The 15,784-nt window shown below is 37.6% G+C and overlaps 1 protein-coding gene across 5 annotated transcripts in view; it reads left to right on the top strand.

Annotated features, from left to right (window-relative positions):
* Positions 1 to 15,784, top strand: part of ARHGAP32 (Rho GTPase activating protein 32) — a 394,792-nt gene that overhangs the window by 343,269 nt on the left and 35,739 nt on the right. For all 5 annotated transcript variants that reach the window (XM_066259724.1, XM_066259723.1, XM_066259720.1 and 2 more), the window contains one exon: positions 8,854 to 9,003. In XM_066259724.1, the coding sequence (XP_066115821.1) occupies positions 8,854 to 9,003 (150 nt within the window). The remainder of the gene's footprint in view (positions 1 to 8,853; positions 9,004 to 15,784) is intronic.

Raw genomic sequence — 15,784 nt, 5'->3', positions numbered from 1 at the left:
CAGCAACCTTGGGCTCAAGCCAGCGACCTTTGGGCTCAAACCAACAAGCATGGGGTCATGTCTATGATCCCATGCTCAAGTCAGTGAACTGGTGAGCCCATGCTCAAGATGGTGACCTTGGGGTTTCAAACCTGGGTCCTCTGTGCCCCAGTCCGACTCTTGATCCACTGCGCCACTGCATGGTCAAGCTAACATCTTATCTTTATTTGCCTATTTAAGTTCTGTCTTTTTCCTTCTTCCCTTTTACATTTTTGTTGTCACAAATTATCCCTTTTTGTGTTGTGTTCATTACTAAATTGAAGTAGCTGTTATTTTTGCTTTTCTTTTAGCCTTCATGTTATAATTAAGTGTTGAACACCCCATAACTGAAACAGAGTTGCCATCTTCTGTTTCTGTTTGTCACCTTACTCAAAGTTTTGTGTACTTCTGTCTTTGTTTCAGGTAGAAGAGCTCCTTTCAACTTTCTTGTAATGTAGGTCTTGTATTGGTAAATTTCTTCAGCTTTTGTTTGGGAAAGTTTTTATTTCCCCTTAATATCCAAAGAATAACTGGTTATTTCTTTCTTTCTCTCTCTCTCTCTCTCTCTCTCTCTCTCTCAATCTCTCTCTCTCTTTTATAGAGACACAGAGTCAGAGAGAGGGATAGATAGGGACAGACAGATAGGAACGGAGAGAAATGAAAAGCATCAATCATCAGATTTTCGTTGCAACACCTTAGTTGTTCATTGATTGCTTTCTCATATGTGCCTTGACCGTGGGGCTACAGCGGACTGAGTAACCCCTTGGTCAAGCCAGCGACCTTGGGTCCAAGCTGGTGAGCTTTGCTCAAAACAGATGAGCCCGCGCTCAAGCTGGCAACCTTGGGGTCTCGAACCTGTGTCCTCCGCATCCCAGTCCGATGCTTTGTCCACTGCGCCACCACCTGGTCAGGGTATTTTTATCTCTTAATAAATTTTTTTAAATTCAGTGAGAGGAGAGGAAGCAGAGAGACTCCCGCATGTGCCACAACCATGATCCACCTGGCAAGCCCACTAGGGGATGATGTTTTGCCCATCTGGGACATTGTTCCATTGCTCAGCAACTGAGCTCTTCTTAGTGCCTGAGGTGGAGGCCATGGAGCCATCCTCAGCACCTGGAGTCAACTTGCTCAAGTTGAGCCAGGAGAGAGAGAGAGAAGTGAGAGGTGGAGGGAGAGGGGTGGTGAAGCAGATGGGCACTTTTCCTATGTGCTCTGACTGGGAATCGAACCCAGGACATCCACATGCTAGGCCAAAGCTCTAATACTGAGCCAAGTGGCCAGGGCCCCTCTCTTAATATTTTGAATGTATTATAATTCTCTTTCATTTGAATCATTTCTAGGGTTTTATCTTCAAGCTTACTAATTCTCTCTACCATTGAATCTGTTCTATTCCAATACTCTGGAATTCTTCATCTCATTATTGAGTCTTTCAGTTCTAGGATTTTTTCTTTTTTAAAATTAAGTGAGCTGTGAGAGTCAGGGAGGCAGAGGATAAGACTCCCACATGCGCCCCAACTGGGATCTACCCAGCAAGCCCACTAGGGGGAGATGCTCTGCCTGTCTGGGATATTGCTCCATTGCTCAGCAACTGAGCTCGTCTTAGCACCTGAGGCAGGGCCATGGAGCCATCCTCAGTGCCTGATGCCAACTCGTTCCAACTGAGCCATGGCTGCAGGAGGAGAAAAGAGAGAGAGAGAAGCGAGAGGGGGAGGTGTTGAGAAGCAGAGGGCTCCTCTCCTGTGTGCCTTGATGGGGAATCGAACCTGGCCCTTCCACACACCAGGCCAACATTCTACCGTTGAACCAACCAGCCAGAGCCCAGCTCCAGGATTTTTGTTTGGTTCTTTTTTAGAGTTTCAGTCTCTTTGATAAAGTACTCTTTCTGCTAATTAGTTTTCTTCCTGAGCTGATTAAACTTCCTGTGTTTTATTGTATTTCATTGAGTTTCTTCATACTGAAATTTAAATTCTTTGTCATTTTAAATCACAATCTACCTTAACTGAGTTTAGTTTCTGGAGAGTTGATACATTTTTTTGATACTGTGTTACTTTGGTTGTTCATGGTGTTTGATGTGCTATTCCTCTGCCAGCTCATTTTAAGTAGTAAACACCTTTCTTATTGGTATTAACAATTCAGCAAGTTGATAATTAGAGGTCTTTTGTTTTTTCAGTAGCTGGTGCTATAGTGCAAGTTTTTGGTTTCTCTTACCAAGCCCTACCTGTACCTCCGGGATCTCTGTGCCCTTCCTCTGTCTGCAACTTGGGGAAGTGTGTGTGTGTGTGTGTGTGTGTGTGAGAGAGAGAGAGAGAGAGAGAGAGAGAGAGAGAGAGAGAGAGAATGAGGTGGGTATAGGAATCATTGCTGTAGTTATGGGCATCGTGGCCTGAGTAACTGGGTGCCCTGCTGTGCCTGGGTCACCTGAGTCTTGGGACACTGCCACTGTGGGGATGTGGCAGTTGCGAGGGCTGCTGAGTTTGCAAAGTGACCTCTACCTGCTGCTACCTGATTTTCTACGGCTGCTGGCACTTCACTGCTGCTTCCAGACTCTCCCATAGTCTGAGCATAATTGGTGGAGAAAGCCAGATTCATGGACGCTTAGGCTGCTGATGCCTCTCTTACCCATGCCAGGCTGCTCGCTGTTTATAGGGCTGTACCCTGACTCCTTCGATATGACCATGTTGGCTGGGGCTGCGGGTTCAGCTGAGGTGTCTGAGGAGTCAGTGTTGTGGGTTCTGTCTCTTAGCATTGTACCTTTTCTATGGGTGCCAACACACCCACCTTCAGAGATACTGCTGTGTGCATCTTTCAGGAATCTCCTCACTGAGCAGAGGAACCTTTGTTGTGTTAAAAGTGTCCTACTAGCAGTAAATTGAAGAGGAGATAGATATATCAGGGTCCTCTCACTCTGCCATGATGCTCAAAATATTTCAAAGTCTGCAACAGAGACTTAGAATTTGGGAAGTTATAAGAGATCCTGAATATATGTAGTCCAGTTGCCTGTACTTTTGTGCTCTCTGTTAAATTTCCACAAAAGGTTATTTAATCTGTGTTTGAAAATTTGGAACAAAAGAAGGATTTGTGTACAACTGTGAAAATCCATTGGACACGCTACACATTACACACATTCTTCATTATATCCTAGGTTTAATCAGACGCTCTTTTCAAGTATTATGAGTCCCACCCCTATCCTTCCCTTTTGTCTGTTTTGAGTCCTTGAATTTATTACAGATCCTAGAACATGATGCAGCTAATGAAATAAGCTGAATGCTAAGACCTTTATCTGGTACAAATCATCTTCCTTTAATTTCATGAGAAATTAATTCAAACCCAGACTTTTCTCAAACCAGTCTAGATTTGTGAGACCCACTTTAGAGAACCCTAGTTTAGATGAAATTTTAGGAGAAAATAATTCTTTGGTTTTGCTAGGGAAATATTATATTTTGTAATTTAAAACAGCCAGTGCCCCACTCCCCTGTGTCAGAGATCACTGTGGCTTACTGAACTGTATGTCTTTATTGTACCTTGTAAACTGGTTATTGGTGTAATAAAGATTTGCCTTGGAGCTGTTAAGTTGGTCGTATTGCTAAAGCTTTTAACTACTGGAAGGACTGGTTTGGCTGGGTTTGTCTCAGGGTTGAAAAAAGATTGCAGATATAAACTATCATGTCTAAATAACATAGAAGAATTTAACATTGAGGCACATGTTGCATTTTAACACTAGAATGGGGAAATTGAATATAAAATGCCATGATTTGCTTTGAATATAAAATGGTATTGTTTTCTGTTTTATTTTTGATGTATTGTATCTGTGGAAATGTCTTTGCTATCATTTTCATTTCCCTAATCCAGCATTTTAGTGGACTTTATCCTTTACACCCTTCCCACCACATGCAGTGGTTCTTTGTTGAAATGGCTTTATAAGCACTGTACTAACCAAGCCCCGTTCTGCCTCCTTCAGTGGAAGTCTTATGACAATGATATTATTTCAGATTTCTATTCCTCAAAAGATAATTTTACTCACTAGTTCACTTGTTTGCTATAAAGTAATGGGTTGGAGACAGTGTTAGTGTCTAAAATAAGCTCATTTTGGCCATTTTATTGTCTAAGAAATGAAAAGAAAATATAAAATGAAGACATTAATATGAGGAGATTTATATTTGGAAATATATTTGAGTACAACTAAATTGAATGGTTATATTAGCTTATACTTAAATTATTTTATATTTGTTTAAATTTCCAGTGCAGTATAATTTATCTATCTTGACAGATAAATGATTATTTAATTGTGGATGCCAGAGCTTTTGCCTACATGATCTCTACCACAGTGGGTTAGAATTTCATTTATACAAAATAACAGCAAGACAAGCTATGTGCAATGCGCTTAATTTTTCTTTGAGGACTTAGTAACCATTTAAGATTATCTAGTCACCTTTATGAATGTTAGTTATTACAGTGTCTCATATTGGAATATAGATTGTTAGGGAGAGAATATATCCACCACACTCTGACTACAAGTTTAAAATAAATTTTAAAAAAAATTATTGATTGATATTAGAGAGAGAGCGGAATGGGGTGGGGGAGAGAAACATCGATTTGTTTCACCCATTTACACATTCACTGGTCGACTCTTGTATGTGCTCTGACCAGGGATTGAACCTGCAACTTTGGCATGTCGGGACGACGTTGTAACCACCTGAGATACCTGGCCAGGAATTCACGTTTAGATTTAAAGTACCCAGTGTATTCAGTGATGTTTTTTGGAAAGGTAACAGAAGCAAGTTGGCCACACAGAGTAAAAGCCAGGTTTCACACATAATCCACCATTTTCCAGAACCTTCAAGTACAAAATATGGGCACAGAGTGCTAATGACACTTTCCACTGCTCCTGATTTTGTGCGTTTTTGGAGCACTTAGTTGAGTCTGACATTATTTAGGAAAAATAAACATAAAGTCTTTCCCCTAACAAGAAGGGATGGCCAAGTGTCCTTGCTCTTGGAGCAAAACTTAGCATGCTGGAGACAGAGTCAGAGCTCCCTGGTGTCCTGGGAGGTCTAGTTCTTCACAGGCTGCCCTCTGGCCAGTGTGATTTTATTGTGTATGAGTGTTTGGTTGGAGGAGCATAATTATAAATCTATATCTGCATAGTTATTATTGAATTGTGAATGTGTAAATTTCCTGGTCAATATATAACTCATTTCAATCAATAACTCCAGGTATGATACTGCTAATTGATGTGAAAGAAATAAACATATTTCTTTCTCTACTAGTAAGGATCCTGTTCACTATGGCAATGTACTCATGTAGTTATTTAAATAGTCTACCTCTGTTTGTACTGAAAATTGTCGCTCTCTTCCTTCCTTCCTTTCTTCTGGGAAGTGTTACTATGGACTTACATTATTTTAGTTATTTGATGTTTCATCATAAGTTATAGTCACTCTGTGTGATGTTTGAATTTTGTTGATGTCCAAAAGCTGCCTGGTGGGAGTTTGTTCAACTCACTCCTGTTCGCATGACTCCCATCAGGTCTGGGATACGCTGGCTTTGCGTACCTCTCCAACCTCATTTCATACTACTGTTCTTTGGCTCACTAATTCACATGTTCCAGTTCAGATGTGACTTCCTCGGATCTTCCTGACCATCCTATTCAATGCTGTTTCTTTCCACTCGTCACTATTACTTCACTCTCTCTATTTCCTTACTAGCATTTAAAAGCAGTCTGATGTGACTGTGTTGTCTTAAATTGGGCAATATGATATAGTAGCTTCGAGCTTGGGTTTTGAGCTGGACAACCTGAAAATTTTTTTTTTTTTTCCTGAAGCTGGAAATGGGGAGAGACAGTCAGACAGACTCCCGCATGCGCCCGACCGGGATCCACCCGGCACACCCACCAGGGGCAACGCTTTGCCCACCAGGGGGCGATGCTCTGCCCCTCCGGGGCATCGCTCTGCAGCGACCAGAGCCACTCTAGCGCCTGGGGCAGAGGCCAAGGAGCCATCCCCTGCCCCCAGGTCATCTTTGCTCCAATGGAGCCTTGGCTGCGGGAGGGGAAGAGAAAGACAGAGAGGAAGGAGGGGGGGGTGGAGAAGCAAATGGGCGCTTCTCCTATGTGCCCTGGCCAGGAATCGAACCCGGGTCCCCCACACGCCAGGCCGATGCTTTACTGCTGAGCCAACCGGCCAGGGCTGATTTTGAGTCCTGGTTTTGTGACCTTGGACATGTTAGTTAGCACTTCGTGCCTGAGTTTCTTCATCAAAATATGGGGATAATAATTTTTTCCTTATTATGGGTCTATGAGAAATGAATGATTAATATGAATAAACACTTGTACAGTTGCTTAGTATTTAGTACGTGTAAAATAAATGTTGACCATATTAATATTATTTAATTGTTCATTGTCTTTCTCCCCTCAGTAAGCTCTGTGACAGCAAAGGAGTTGTCTCTCTGTTCCCCGCTGTAATCTCAAGAGTTCGAACAGTTTCCAAGGAATAGTGGGCATTTACCTATTTGTTGCTGAATGAATAACAGTTAACATTCTTATTCCTTTGCAACATTCTTGGAAATCTGAGACTAAAAGAATGGTTTCTCATATATATCTTATGCAATGTCAAATTCAGCAGAAATTTTCATCATATTTGGCAACTAAATATGAATGCCTGTCGCTAACATGTATCTTGGAAATTTTGATAAGTTATTACGACTAGAAAAAGAAATCAGGCTTGCCTGATGTTAAGGCACATATGGGAATTTATGCTTCCTGCTTCTCCCCCCTTCTCTCTCTCTTTCTAAAAATGAATAAATAAAGTGTAAAAATTTTTTTAAAATCCGAAATTTCTTATCAGAAAAAGGATAGAATTATCATATCTACTTTGACATAGTTATATACCCATGAAATCCAAAAGGATCAACTAATATCCTTCTAAAATTGCTGAGAGTTTCGTAAATGATTAGATTTGAGCTATACATAAATTATTTTCTAGCATAACAGTAATTAGCAGATGACGAAAAGTATCATTCTATCAGTGCAGCAAAAAAACATAAAATACTTAGTAATATCCCTAGAAAGACATGTAGAATGTATATGTTCATAAAGAAAATAAAACTTTACTGAGAAATATAAAAGGTTTAGAAAAATGATGGCATGCCCTGTTTCTAGGTAGAAATATAGTAGAAATGAAAATTCTTCCAAATATATTTCTATGTTAATATATTAAGATACATAAATACATATAACTATAATGTAAAATGATTACAATCCAAATTCATTTGTATTATTTTGTAAATCTTATCAAAACCATTTTTAAGTTTATTTAGAAAATGAGAGTGTACAGAAATGGTTTGGTGGCCACTGTTCCACATAGACTCGTAGCATACAACATGTTAGCAACTATGGGAGAGTAAAAGTCATACTGGTCCAGTAACTTCTAATATAGTAATATGATATAAAAGACATACTTCTGTAATTACCCAAGTGTGCTGTCTGTGCCTTACTAGAAAATAAGTAAGCATATCACTTAATTTTATAACAAGGAATCTCAGACACCAGAGAGGTTGTCATTTTCCAAAAGTTTCACAGCATGTCAGAGACATCAAAATTATAAAATTTTAATAATTTATATAGAAAAAATAAATTTCCCATTTAATCTGTGTATAGGCTGATTACTACCTTGTCCCAGTTTGCCCAGGACTTGCCTGGTTTTGGCACTTCAATCTCATTTGTCAGGAAACTTCTCAATTATGGACAAACCAGTTAGAGTTAATTACCCCTGTACAGTGCATAGAAAAGATGCTTATGTCTGTAACTAGTGTTTCACATAAAATGAAAAGAAGTGAGTGGCAAATGTCTGATCTGGCCCAGAGTAACCCATTTAGTGGTAGAAATTACTCTCGGTGACAGAATTTCTATAGGAGTCTTCATCAGTTCGAGGGATTTAAGATTTGAGTTCACTCAAGAATCTATAGTAGGATTCAGTAAGACTCCCAGGAATCATCTGCAGACTGAGTAAGAGGATTGAGGCCATGCAGCGTAGCCTTCTATCCAGCAACTAATCTCTGAGCTGATGATATGTGTTGTTTGTTGAATGTTAAGAGTAATTTACCCTGTAAACTGCACTTAGGGATTTGTTTGCATTCAGTTCTTTCACTGTTGTCTTTCTAATATTTCAATCAGTGGAAATAGTTTACTGTGTATTAATTTACTTATCTCTTGCCTTGATCTACAAAGGATTTTTTAGTAATGGAAGACCTAATGGTTTTTTATGTGTATGTACTTTGTATTTATACGGCAATTAGTTTGACAAGTGTATTCTGTACTGTAATGGGACTGTCCTTTTATAAAATGAAAAAAAGGGAGTTGACTTTCTGTTTATTTTACTTTCCAGATTATAAATGCCATGAAAATGTGTAACTTTCAAGTAAAATATTTTAGAAATTGACTAGAAGGGAAAAACACATCTACACCATTTTAAATCTCAGTTACTATGAAGGTCTGCAAAGTAATATGTTAAGGTCACCAGTCATAATCCTGTAGCATCCATAAGTATGCATTGGAAAATGGCTGGTTTACCAAGCTTGATTTAGAAGTCACAGATTACAATGCTTAAATTTCCTCACAATCCCATCAAGTAAGATCACAGACTAGTGAGAAGACAGTGCAAAATTGTGACGTTATTTATAAATACCTGCTTTCCAAACTTCTGTGGAAAATTTTCTACAGAATATGTAGTGTACTTTTACTAGGTTAGTCTGCCTGTTGAGATCTCCATTTCTTTTCACACTAAGCAAAAGTGTAACCTCTTGCTACCACTAAGGGATTTTCTCTGTATTACTGTTTTTTAGTGTCTAAAAAGCACGGCAAGCTCATCACTTTCTTACGCACCTTCATGAAGTCTCGTCCAACAAAGCAGAAGCTGAAGCAGCGGGGCATCTTGAAAGAGAGGGTGTTTGGTTGTGACCTGGGGGAGCACCTTCTGAATTCTGGGTTTGAAGGTAACAGTGAAGTTTATAATCTTGTCATTTCAGTTTCTAACCTCTGTATTGATTTTCTATAACCAAGTGTGCAGTAGATGAGAGAAGTGCTATCTGTTCAGTTTAAGTTCAACAGCACGTCCTGAACATTCTCAGGTACTTATCATAGTCCTGGGGATAGCTGAGGATAAAGAGAGGTCTACAGATGTACGTTGGCGTCAGAGATACTTCTGATCTGTTTAGGAAGAGTAAGACTTTCATGAAAAGGGCACAAGAGCACTGTTAGTTTGCATTATTTTTATATCTGCCCAGGTAGCTTTCTCAGTCAACTTTCTATTTTCACATTTTATTCTAAAATATTTCATTTCTTTTTTGCAAAAATATAGTCATAGTTTTGAGAATTTAAAATACCAAGGACTGACTGATCTTCCAGCTCTTATGGCTAAAAGTTTTAATTCCTTTCTCTGTAAGTCAATTCTGACTCAAGTATTCAGTGGTTGGATGAATGGATGGAAGAGAATGAATGGATAGGAAGAAAGGTAAAATGGGGTTTTCCTTTGATTTTTTAAAAAATAGCACTTTCCTCTACTTGTTTTTATAGAGATGCTAAAATATTAAAGAAATATCTGAAGTACCTTTGTATAATGTTGATAATTTGTTAAAAAAAAAAAGATGAATTTTAAAATTCTGAATCCTGATGGGAAACTTCCCATTGTACTTTTTAAGACCACTGATGAAAACTAGTGTCAATACCAATAAATATCAGGTTCAAATTAAGGCCTTATTCATTGGTTAAAGAATACCAGTGTACTTATAATAGGAATTTAATGCAAACTATCCCATATTTAATGTGAGAAGAAAATAAAAAGTGTTATTCCCAAACTAATGTCAACTTACTGCAGTTACAAAAAAAAAAAGACACATGGAAAAATAAGCAATGAGCATATCAAAGATCATTGTAGGATAGGAGAAGTACAGCTTGGCTAATTATTGAAACATTATTCAAAACTAGAATGTTGTTATTATGGAGAATGGGATATGAATAAAACTGCTTAGAATGTTTAGGAAGTATTCCTTATTGTAGATAAGACTCCACCATTATAAAGTATGGTTTTAAAACCAGATGTGAGGAGGAAGGATTACTTGTTAAATATGTTTTGTGATAATGAAACAGGAATTTTAAAAAAAAAGTCTCACTTTATCATGCTGAAAATTCTAAATGTATTAATGAATTATTTTAAACTCATCAAAATACTAATATTTTAGTGACGTCACGGAAATGGCGCCGTGAGCAGCGCGTCCGACAGCTCTCCCCTAAATCACAACAAATTTATCAACTAGAAACAGAAAAATTTATCCTCGGAGCACTCCGGAGTTCCACACAAACTGATAGCGAAAGGACTGTTATCACTTGAATCTGAGAGACGAGGGTGTGGAGGAAGCTACCGCAGGGACATTCATTCAAGCCGCGAGGTTGTGCGCCTGTGTGCTATCAACAAGACCACCCTCAGATGCTGATAAGAAAGAGGAAATCGAATATTATGGATATAAAAGAAAGAGAGGTAACACAAATAGATGTGGAAAAATCTATGGAGAAAAGACTTAACATATTGGAAGCCTTGGAGCTAAATGACAGAGAATTTAAAATAGAAATCTTAAAAATACTCAGAGATATACAAGAAAACACAGAAAGGCAATATAGGGAGATCAGAAAACAACTCAATGAACACAAAGAATATATTACCAAGGAAATTGAAACTATAAAAACAAATGAAACAGAAATGAAAAACTCAATTCACGAGCTGAAAAACGAGGTAACAAGCTTAGCTAACAGAACAGCCCAGATTGAAGATAGGATTAGTGAAATAGACGACAAACAACTTGAGGCACAACAGAGAGAAGAAGAAAGAGACTCAAAAATAATAAAAAACGAGAAAGCCCTACAGGAATTGTCTGACTCCATCAGAAAGAATAACATAAGAATAATAGGTATATCAGAGGGAGAAGAGAAAGAAAATGGAATGGAGAATATACTCAAACAAATAATAGACGAGAACTTCCCAAGCCTGTGGAAGGAACTAAAGCCTCAAATTCAAGAAGCGAACAGAACACCGAGTTTTCTTAACCCCAACAAACCCACTCCAAGGCACATCATAATAAAGATGACACAAACCAATGACAGAAAAAATTCTCAAGGCAGCCAGGGAAAAGAAGAGTACAACATATAAAGGAAGGCCTATTAGATTATCATCAGATTTCTCAGCAGAAACTCCACAAGCTAGAAGAGAGTGGACCCCAATATTTAAAGCCCTGAAAGAGAGGAACTTTCAGCCAAGAATACTATACCCATCAAAGCTATCCTTCAAGTATGAAGGAGATATAAAAACATTCACAAATACAAAAAAGATGAGAGAATTTATCAACAGAAAGCCCCCACTCCAGGAAATACTAAAGGGGGTTTTCCAACCAGATTCAAAGAACAAAAGAAAACAACACCACAAGTAACAGCTCCACCAAGAACACAATAAAACCAAACTTAAACTGTGACAACAAAGGAAAAAAAGGGGGGAGAGGATGGAGATTAACAGTAGCAAAGGACAATGAAGTGCAGAAATACTTATAAGATAGGGTACTACAATGAATATGGTAGGTACCCTTTTCATTACTTAATGGTAACCACCCTTAAAAAAACCACCACAAAAACACTTGATTTAAAAAAGGTAGCAACAGAGGAAAGAAGTATGGAACACAAACAAACAAAAACAAATGATAGAAAAACAAAAGAGAAGAATCAAACTAGATACAAAACTAACAGAAAGCAATTTACAAAATGGCAGTAGGGAACCCACAAGTGTCAATAATTACACTAAATGTAAATGGATTAAACTTACCAATAAAAAGACACAGAGTAGCAGAATGGATTAAAAAAGAAAATCCAACTATATGCTGCCTACAAGAAACACATCTAAGCAACAAGGATAAAAACAAATTCAAAGTGAAAGGCTGGAAAACAATACTCCAAGCAAACAACACCCAAAAAAAAGCAGGCGTAGCAATACTCATATCTAATAATGCTGACTACAAGACAGAAAAAGTACTCAGAGACAAAAATGGTCATTTCATAATGATTAAGGGGAAGTTGAATCAAGAAGACATAACAATCCTTAATATATATGCACCAAACCAAGGAGCACCAAAATATATAAGACAGCTACTTATTGATCTTAAAACAAAAACTAACAAAAATACAATCATTCTTGGAGACCTCAATACACCGCTGACGGCTCTAGATCGGTCATCCAAACAGAGAATCAATAAAGATATAGTGGCCTTAAACGAAATACTAGAACACCTGGATATGATAGACATCTACAGGACACTTCATCCCAAAGCGACAGAGTATACATTTTTCTCTAATGTACATGGAACATTCTCAAGAATTGACCATATGTTGGGCCACAAAGACAATATCAGCAAATTTAGAAAAATTGAAATTGTACCAAGCATATTTTCTGATCATAAAGCCTTGAAACTAGAATTCAACTGCAAAAAAGAGGGGGAAAAACCCACAAAAATGTGGAAACTAAACAACATACTTCTAAAAAATGAATGGGTCAAAGAAGAAATAAGCGCAGAGATCAAAAGATATATACAGACAAATGAAAATGAAAATACGACATATCAGAATCTCTGGGATGCAGCAAAAGCAGTAATAAGAGGAAAGTTCATATCACTTCAGGCCTATATGAACAAACAAGAGAGAGCCGAAGTAAACCACTTAACTTCACACCTTAAGGAACTAGAAAAAGAAGAACAAAGACAACCCAAAACCAGCCGAAGAAAGGAGATAATAAAAATCAGAGCAGAAATAAATGAAATAGAGAACAGAAAAACTATAGAAAAAATCAATAAAACAAGGAGCTGGTTCTTTGAAAAGATCAACAAAATTGACAAACCCTTGGCAAGACTCACCAAGGAAAAAAGACACAGGACTCAAATAAATAAAATCCAAAATGAAAGAGGAGAGATCACCACAGACATCATAGATATACAAAGAATTATTGTAGAATACTATGAAAAATTATATGCCACCAAATACAACAATCTAGAAGAAATGGATAAATTCCTAGAACAATACAACCTTCCTAGACTGAGTCATGAAGAAGCAGAAAGCCTAAACAGACCAATCAGCAGGGAGGAAATAGAAAAAACTATTAAAAACCTCCCCAAAAATAAAAAGTCCAGGCCCAGACAGTTATACTAGTGAATTCTATCAAACATTCAAAGAAGACTTGGTTCCTATTCTACTCAAAGTCTTCCAAAAAATTGAAGAAGAAGCAATACTTCCAAACACATTTTATGAGGCCAACATAACCCTCATACCAAAACCTGGCAAGGATGGCACAAAGAAAGAAAACTACAGACCAATATCTCTAATGAATACAGATGCTAAAATACTAAACAAAATACTGGCAAACCAAATACAACAACATATTAAAAAAATAATACATCATGATCAAGTGGGATTCATCCCAGAATCTCAAGGATGGTTCAACATACGCAAAACGGTTAACGTAATACACCATATCAACAAAACAAAGAACAAAAACCACATGATCTTATCAATAGATGCAGAAAAGGCTTTTGATAAAATACAACACAATTTTATGTTTAAGACTCTCAACAAAATGGGTATAGAAGGAAAATATCTCAACATGATAAAGGCCATATATGATAAACCATCAGCCAACATCCTATTAAACAGCATAAAACTGAGGACTTTCTACCTTAAATCAGGAACAAGACAGGGTTGTCCACTCTCTCCACTCTTATTTAACGTGGTGCTAGAAGTTCTGGCCAGAGCAATCAGACAAGACAAAGAAATAAAAGGCATCCATATCGGAAAAGAAGAAGTAAAGGTATCACTTTTCGCTGATGATATGATCCTATACATCGAAAACCCGAAGGACTCCACAAAAAGATTATTAGAAACAATAAACCAATACAGTAAGGTCGCAGGATACAAAATTAACATACAAAAGTCCATAGCCTTTCTATATGCCAACAATGAAATATTAGAAAACGAACTCAAAAAAATAATCCCCTTCACGATTGCAACAAAAAAAATAAAATACCTAGGAATAAACATAACAAAGAATGTAAAGGACCTATATAATGAAAATTACAAAGCATTGTTAAGGGAAATCGAAAAAGATACAATGAGATGGAAAAATATTCCTTGTTCTTGGATAGGAAGAATAAATATAATCAAAATGGCCATATTACCGAAAGCAATATACAAATTTAATGCAATTCCCATCAAAATCCCTATGAGATTTTTTAAAGAAATGGAACAAAAAATCATCAGATTTATATGGAACTATAAAAAACCCCGAATATCCAAAACAATCCTAAGGAAAAAGAATGAAGCTGGGGGCATTACAATACCTGACTTTAAACTATATTATAGGGCCACGATAATCAAAACAGCATGGTATTGGCAGAAAAATAGACACTCAGACCAATGGAACAGAATAGAAAGCCCAGAAATAAAACCACATATATATGGTCAAATAATCTTTGATAAAGGGGCCAACAACACACAATGGAGAAAAGAAAGCCTCTTCAACAAATGGTGTTGGGAAAACTGGAAAGCCACATGCAAAAGAATGAAACTCGACTACAGCCTGTCCCCGTGTACTAAAATTAATTCAAAATGGATCAAAGACCTAAATATAAGACCTGAAACAATAAAGTACATAGAAGAAGACATAGGTACTAAAATCATGGACCTGGGTTTTAAAGAACATTTTATGAACTTGACTCCAATGGCAAGAGAAGTGAAGGCAAAGATAAATGAATGGGACTACATCAGAATAAAAAGTTTTTGCTCAGCAAGAGAAACTGATATCAAAATAAACAGACAGCCAACTAAATGGGAAATGATATTTTCAAACAACAGCTCAGATAAGGGCCTAATATCCAAAATTTACAAAGAACTCATAAAACTCAACAACAAACAAACAAACAATCCAATAAAAAAATGGGAAGAAGACATGAACAGACACTTCTCCCAGGAAGAGATACAAATGGCCAACAGATATATGAAAAGATGCTCAGCTTCATTAGTTATTAGAGAAATGCAAATCAAAACTACAATGAGATACCACCTTACTCCTGTTAGATTAGCTATTATCAACAAGATGGGTATTAGCAAATGTTGGAGAGGCTGTGGAGAAAAAGGAACCCTCATTCACTGTTGGTGGGACTGTAAAGTAGTACAACCATTATGGAGGAAAGTATGGTGGTTCCTCAAAAAACTGCAAATAGAACTACCTTATGACCCAGCAATCCCTCTACTGGGTATATACCCCAAAACCTCAGAAACATTGATACGTGAAGACACATGTAGCCCCATGTTCATTGCAGCACTGTTCACAGTGGCCAAGACATGGAAACAACCAAAAAGCCCTTCAATAGAAGACTGGATAAAGAAGATGTGGCACATATACACTATGGAATACTACTCAGCCATAAGAAATGATGACATCAGATCATTTACAGCAAAATGGTGGGATCTTGATAACATTATAAGGAGTGAAATAAGTAAATCAGAAAAAAACAAGAACTACATGATTCCATACATTGGTGGAACATAAAAATGAGACTAAGAGACATGGACAAGAGTGTGGTGGTTACCAGGGGTGGGGGGAGGGAGGACATGGGAGGGAGGGAGGGAGAGAGTTAGGGGGAGGGGGAGGGGCACAGAGAACTAGATAGAGGGTGGCGGAGGACAATCTGA

This window comes from Saccopteryx bilineata, chromosome 2 (genome assembly GCF_036850765.1).
Source record: "Saccopteryx bilineata isolate mSacBil1 chromosome 2, mSacBil1_pri_phased_curated, whole genome shotgun sequence".
Taxonomy (NCBI): domain Eukaryota; kingdom Metazoa; phylum Chordata; class Mammalia; order Chiroptera; family Emballonuridae; genus Saccopteryx; species Saccopteryx bilineata.
The sequence above is the reverse complement of the archived record's forward strand: the minus strand, read 5'-3'. Positions and strand labels throughout refer to the sequence as shown.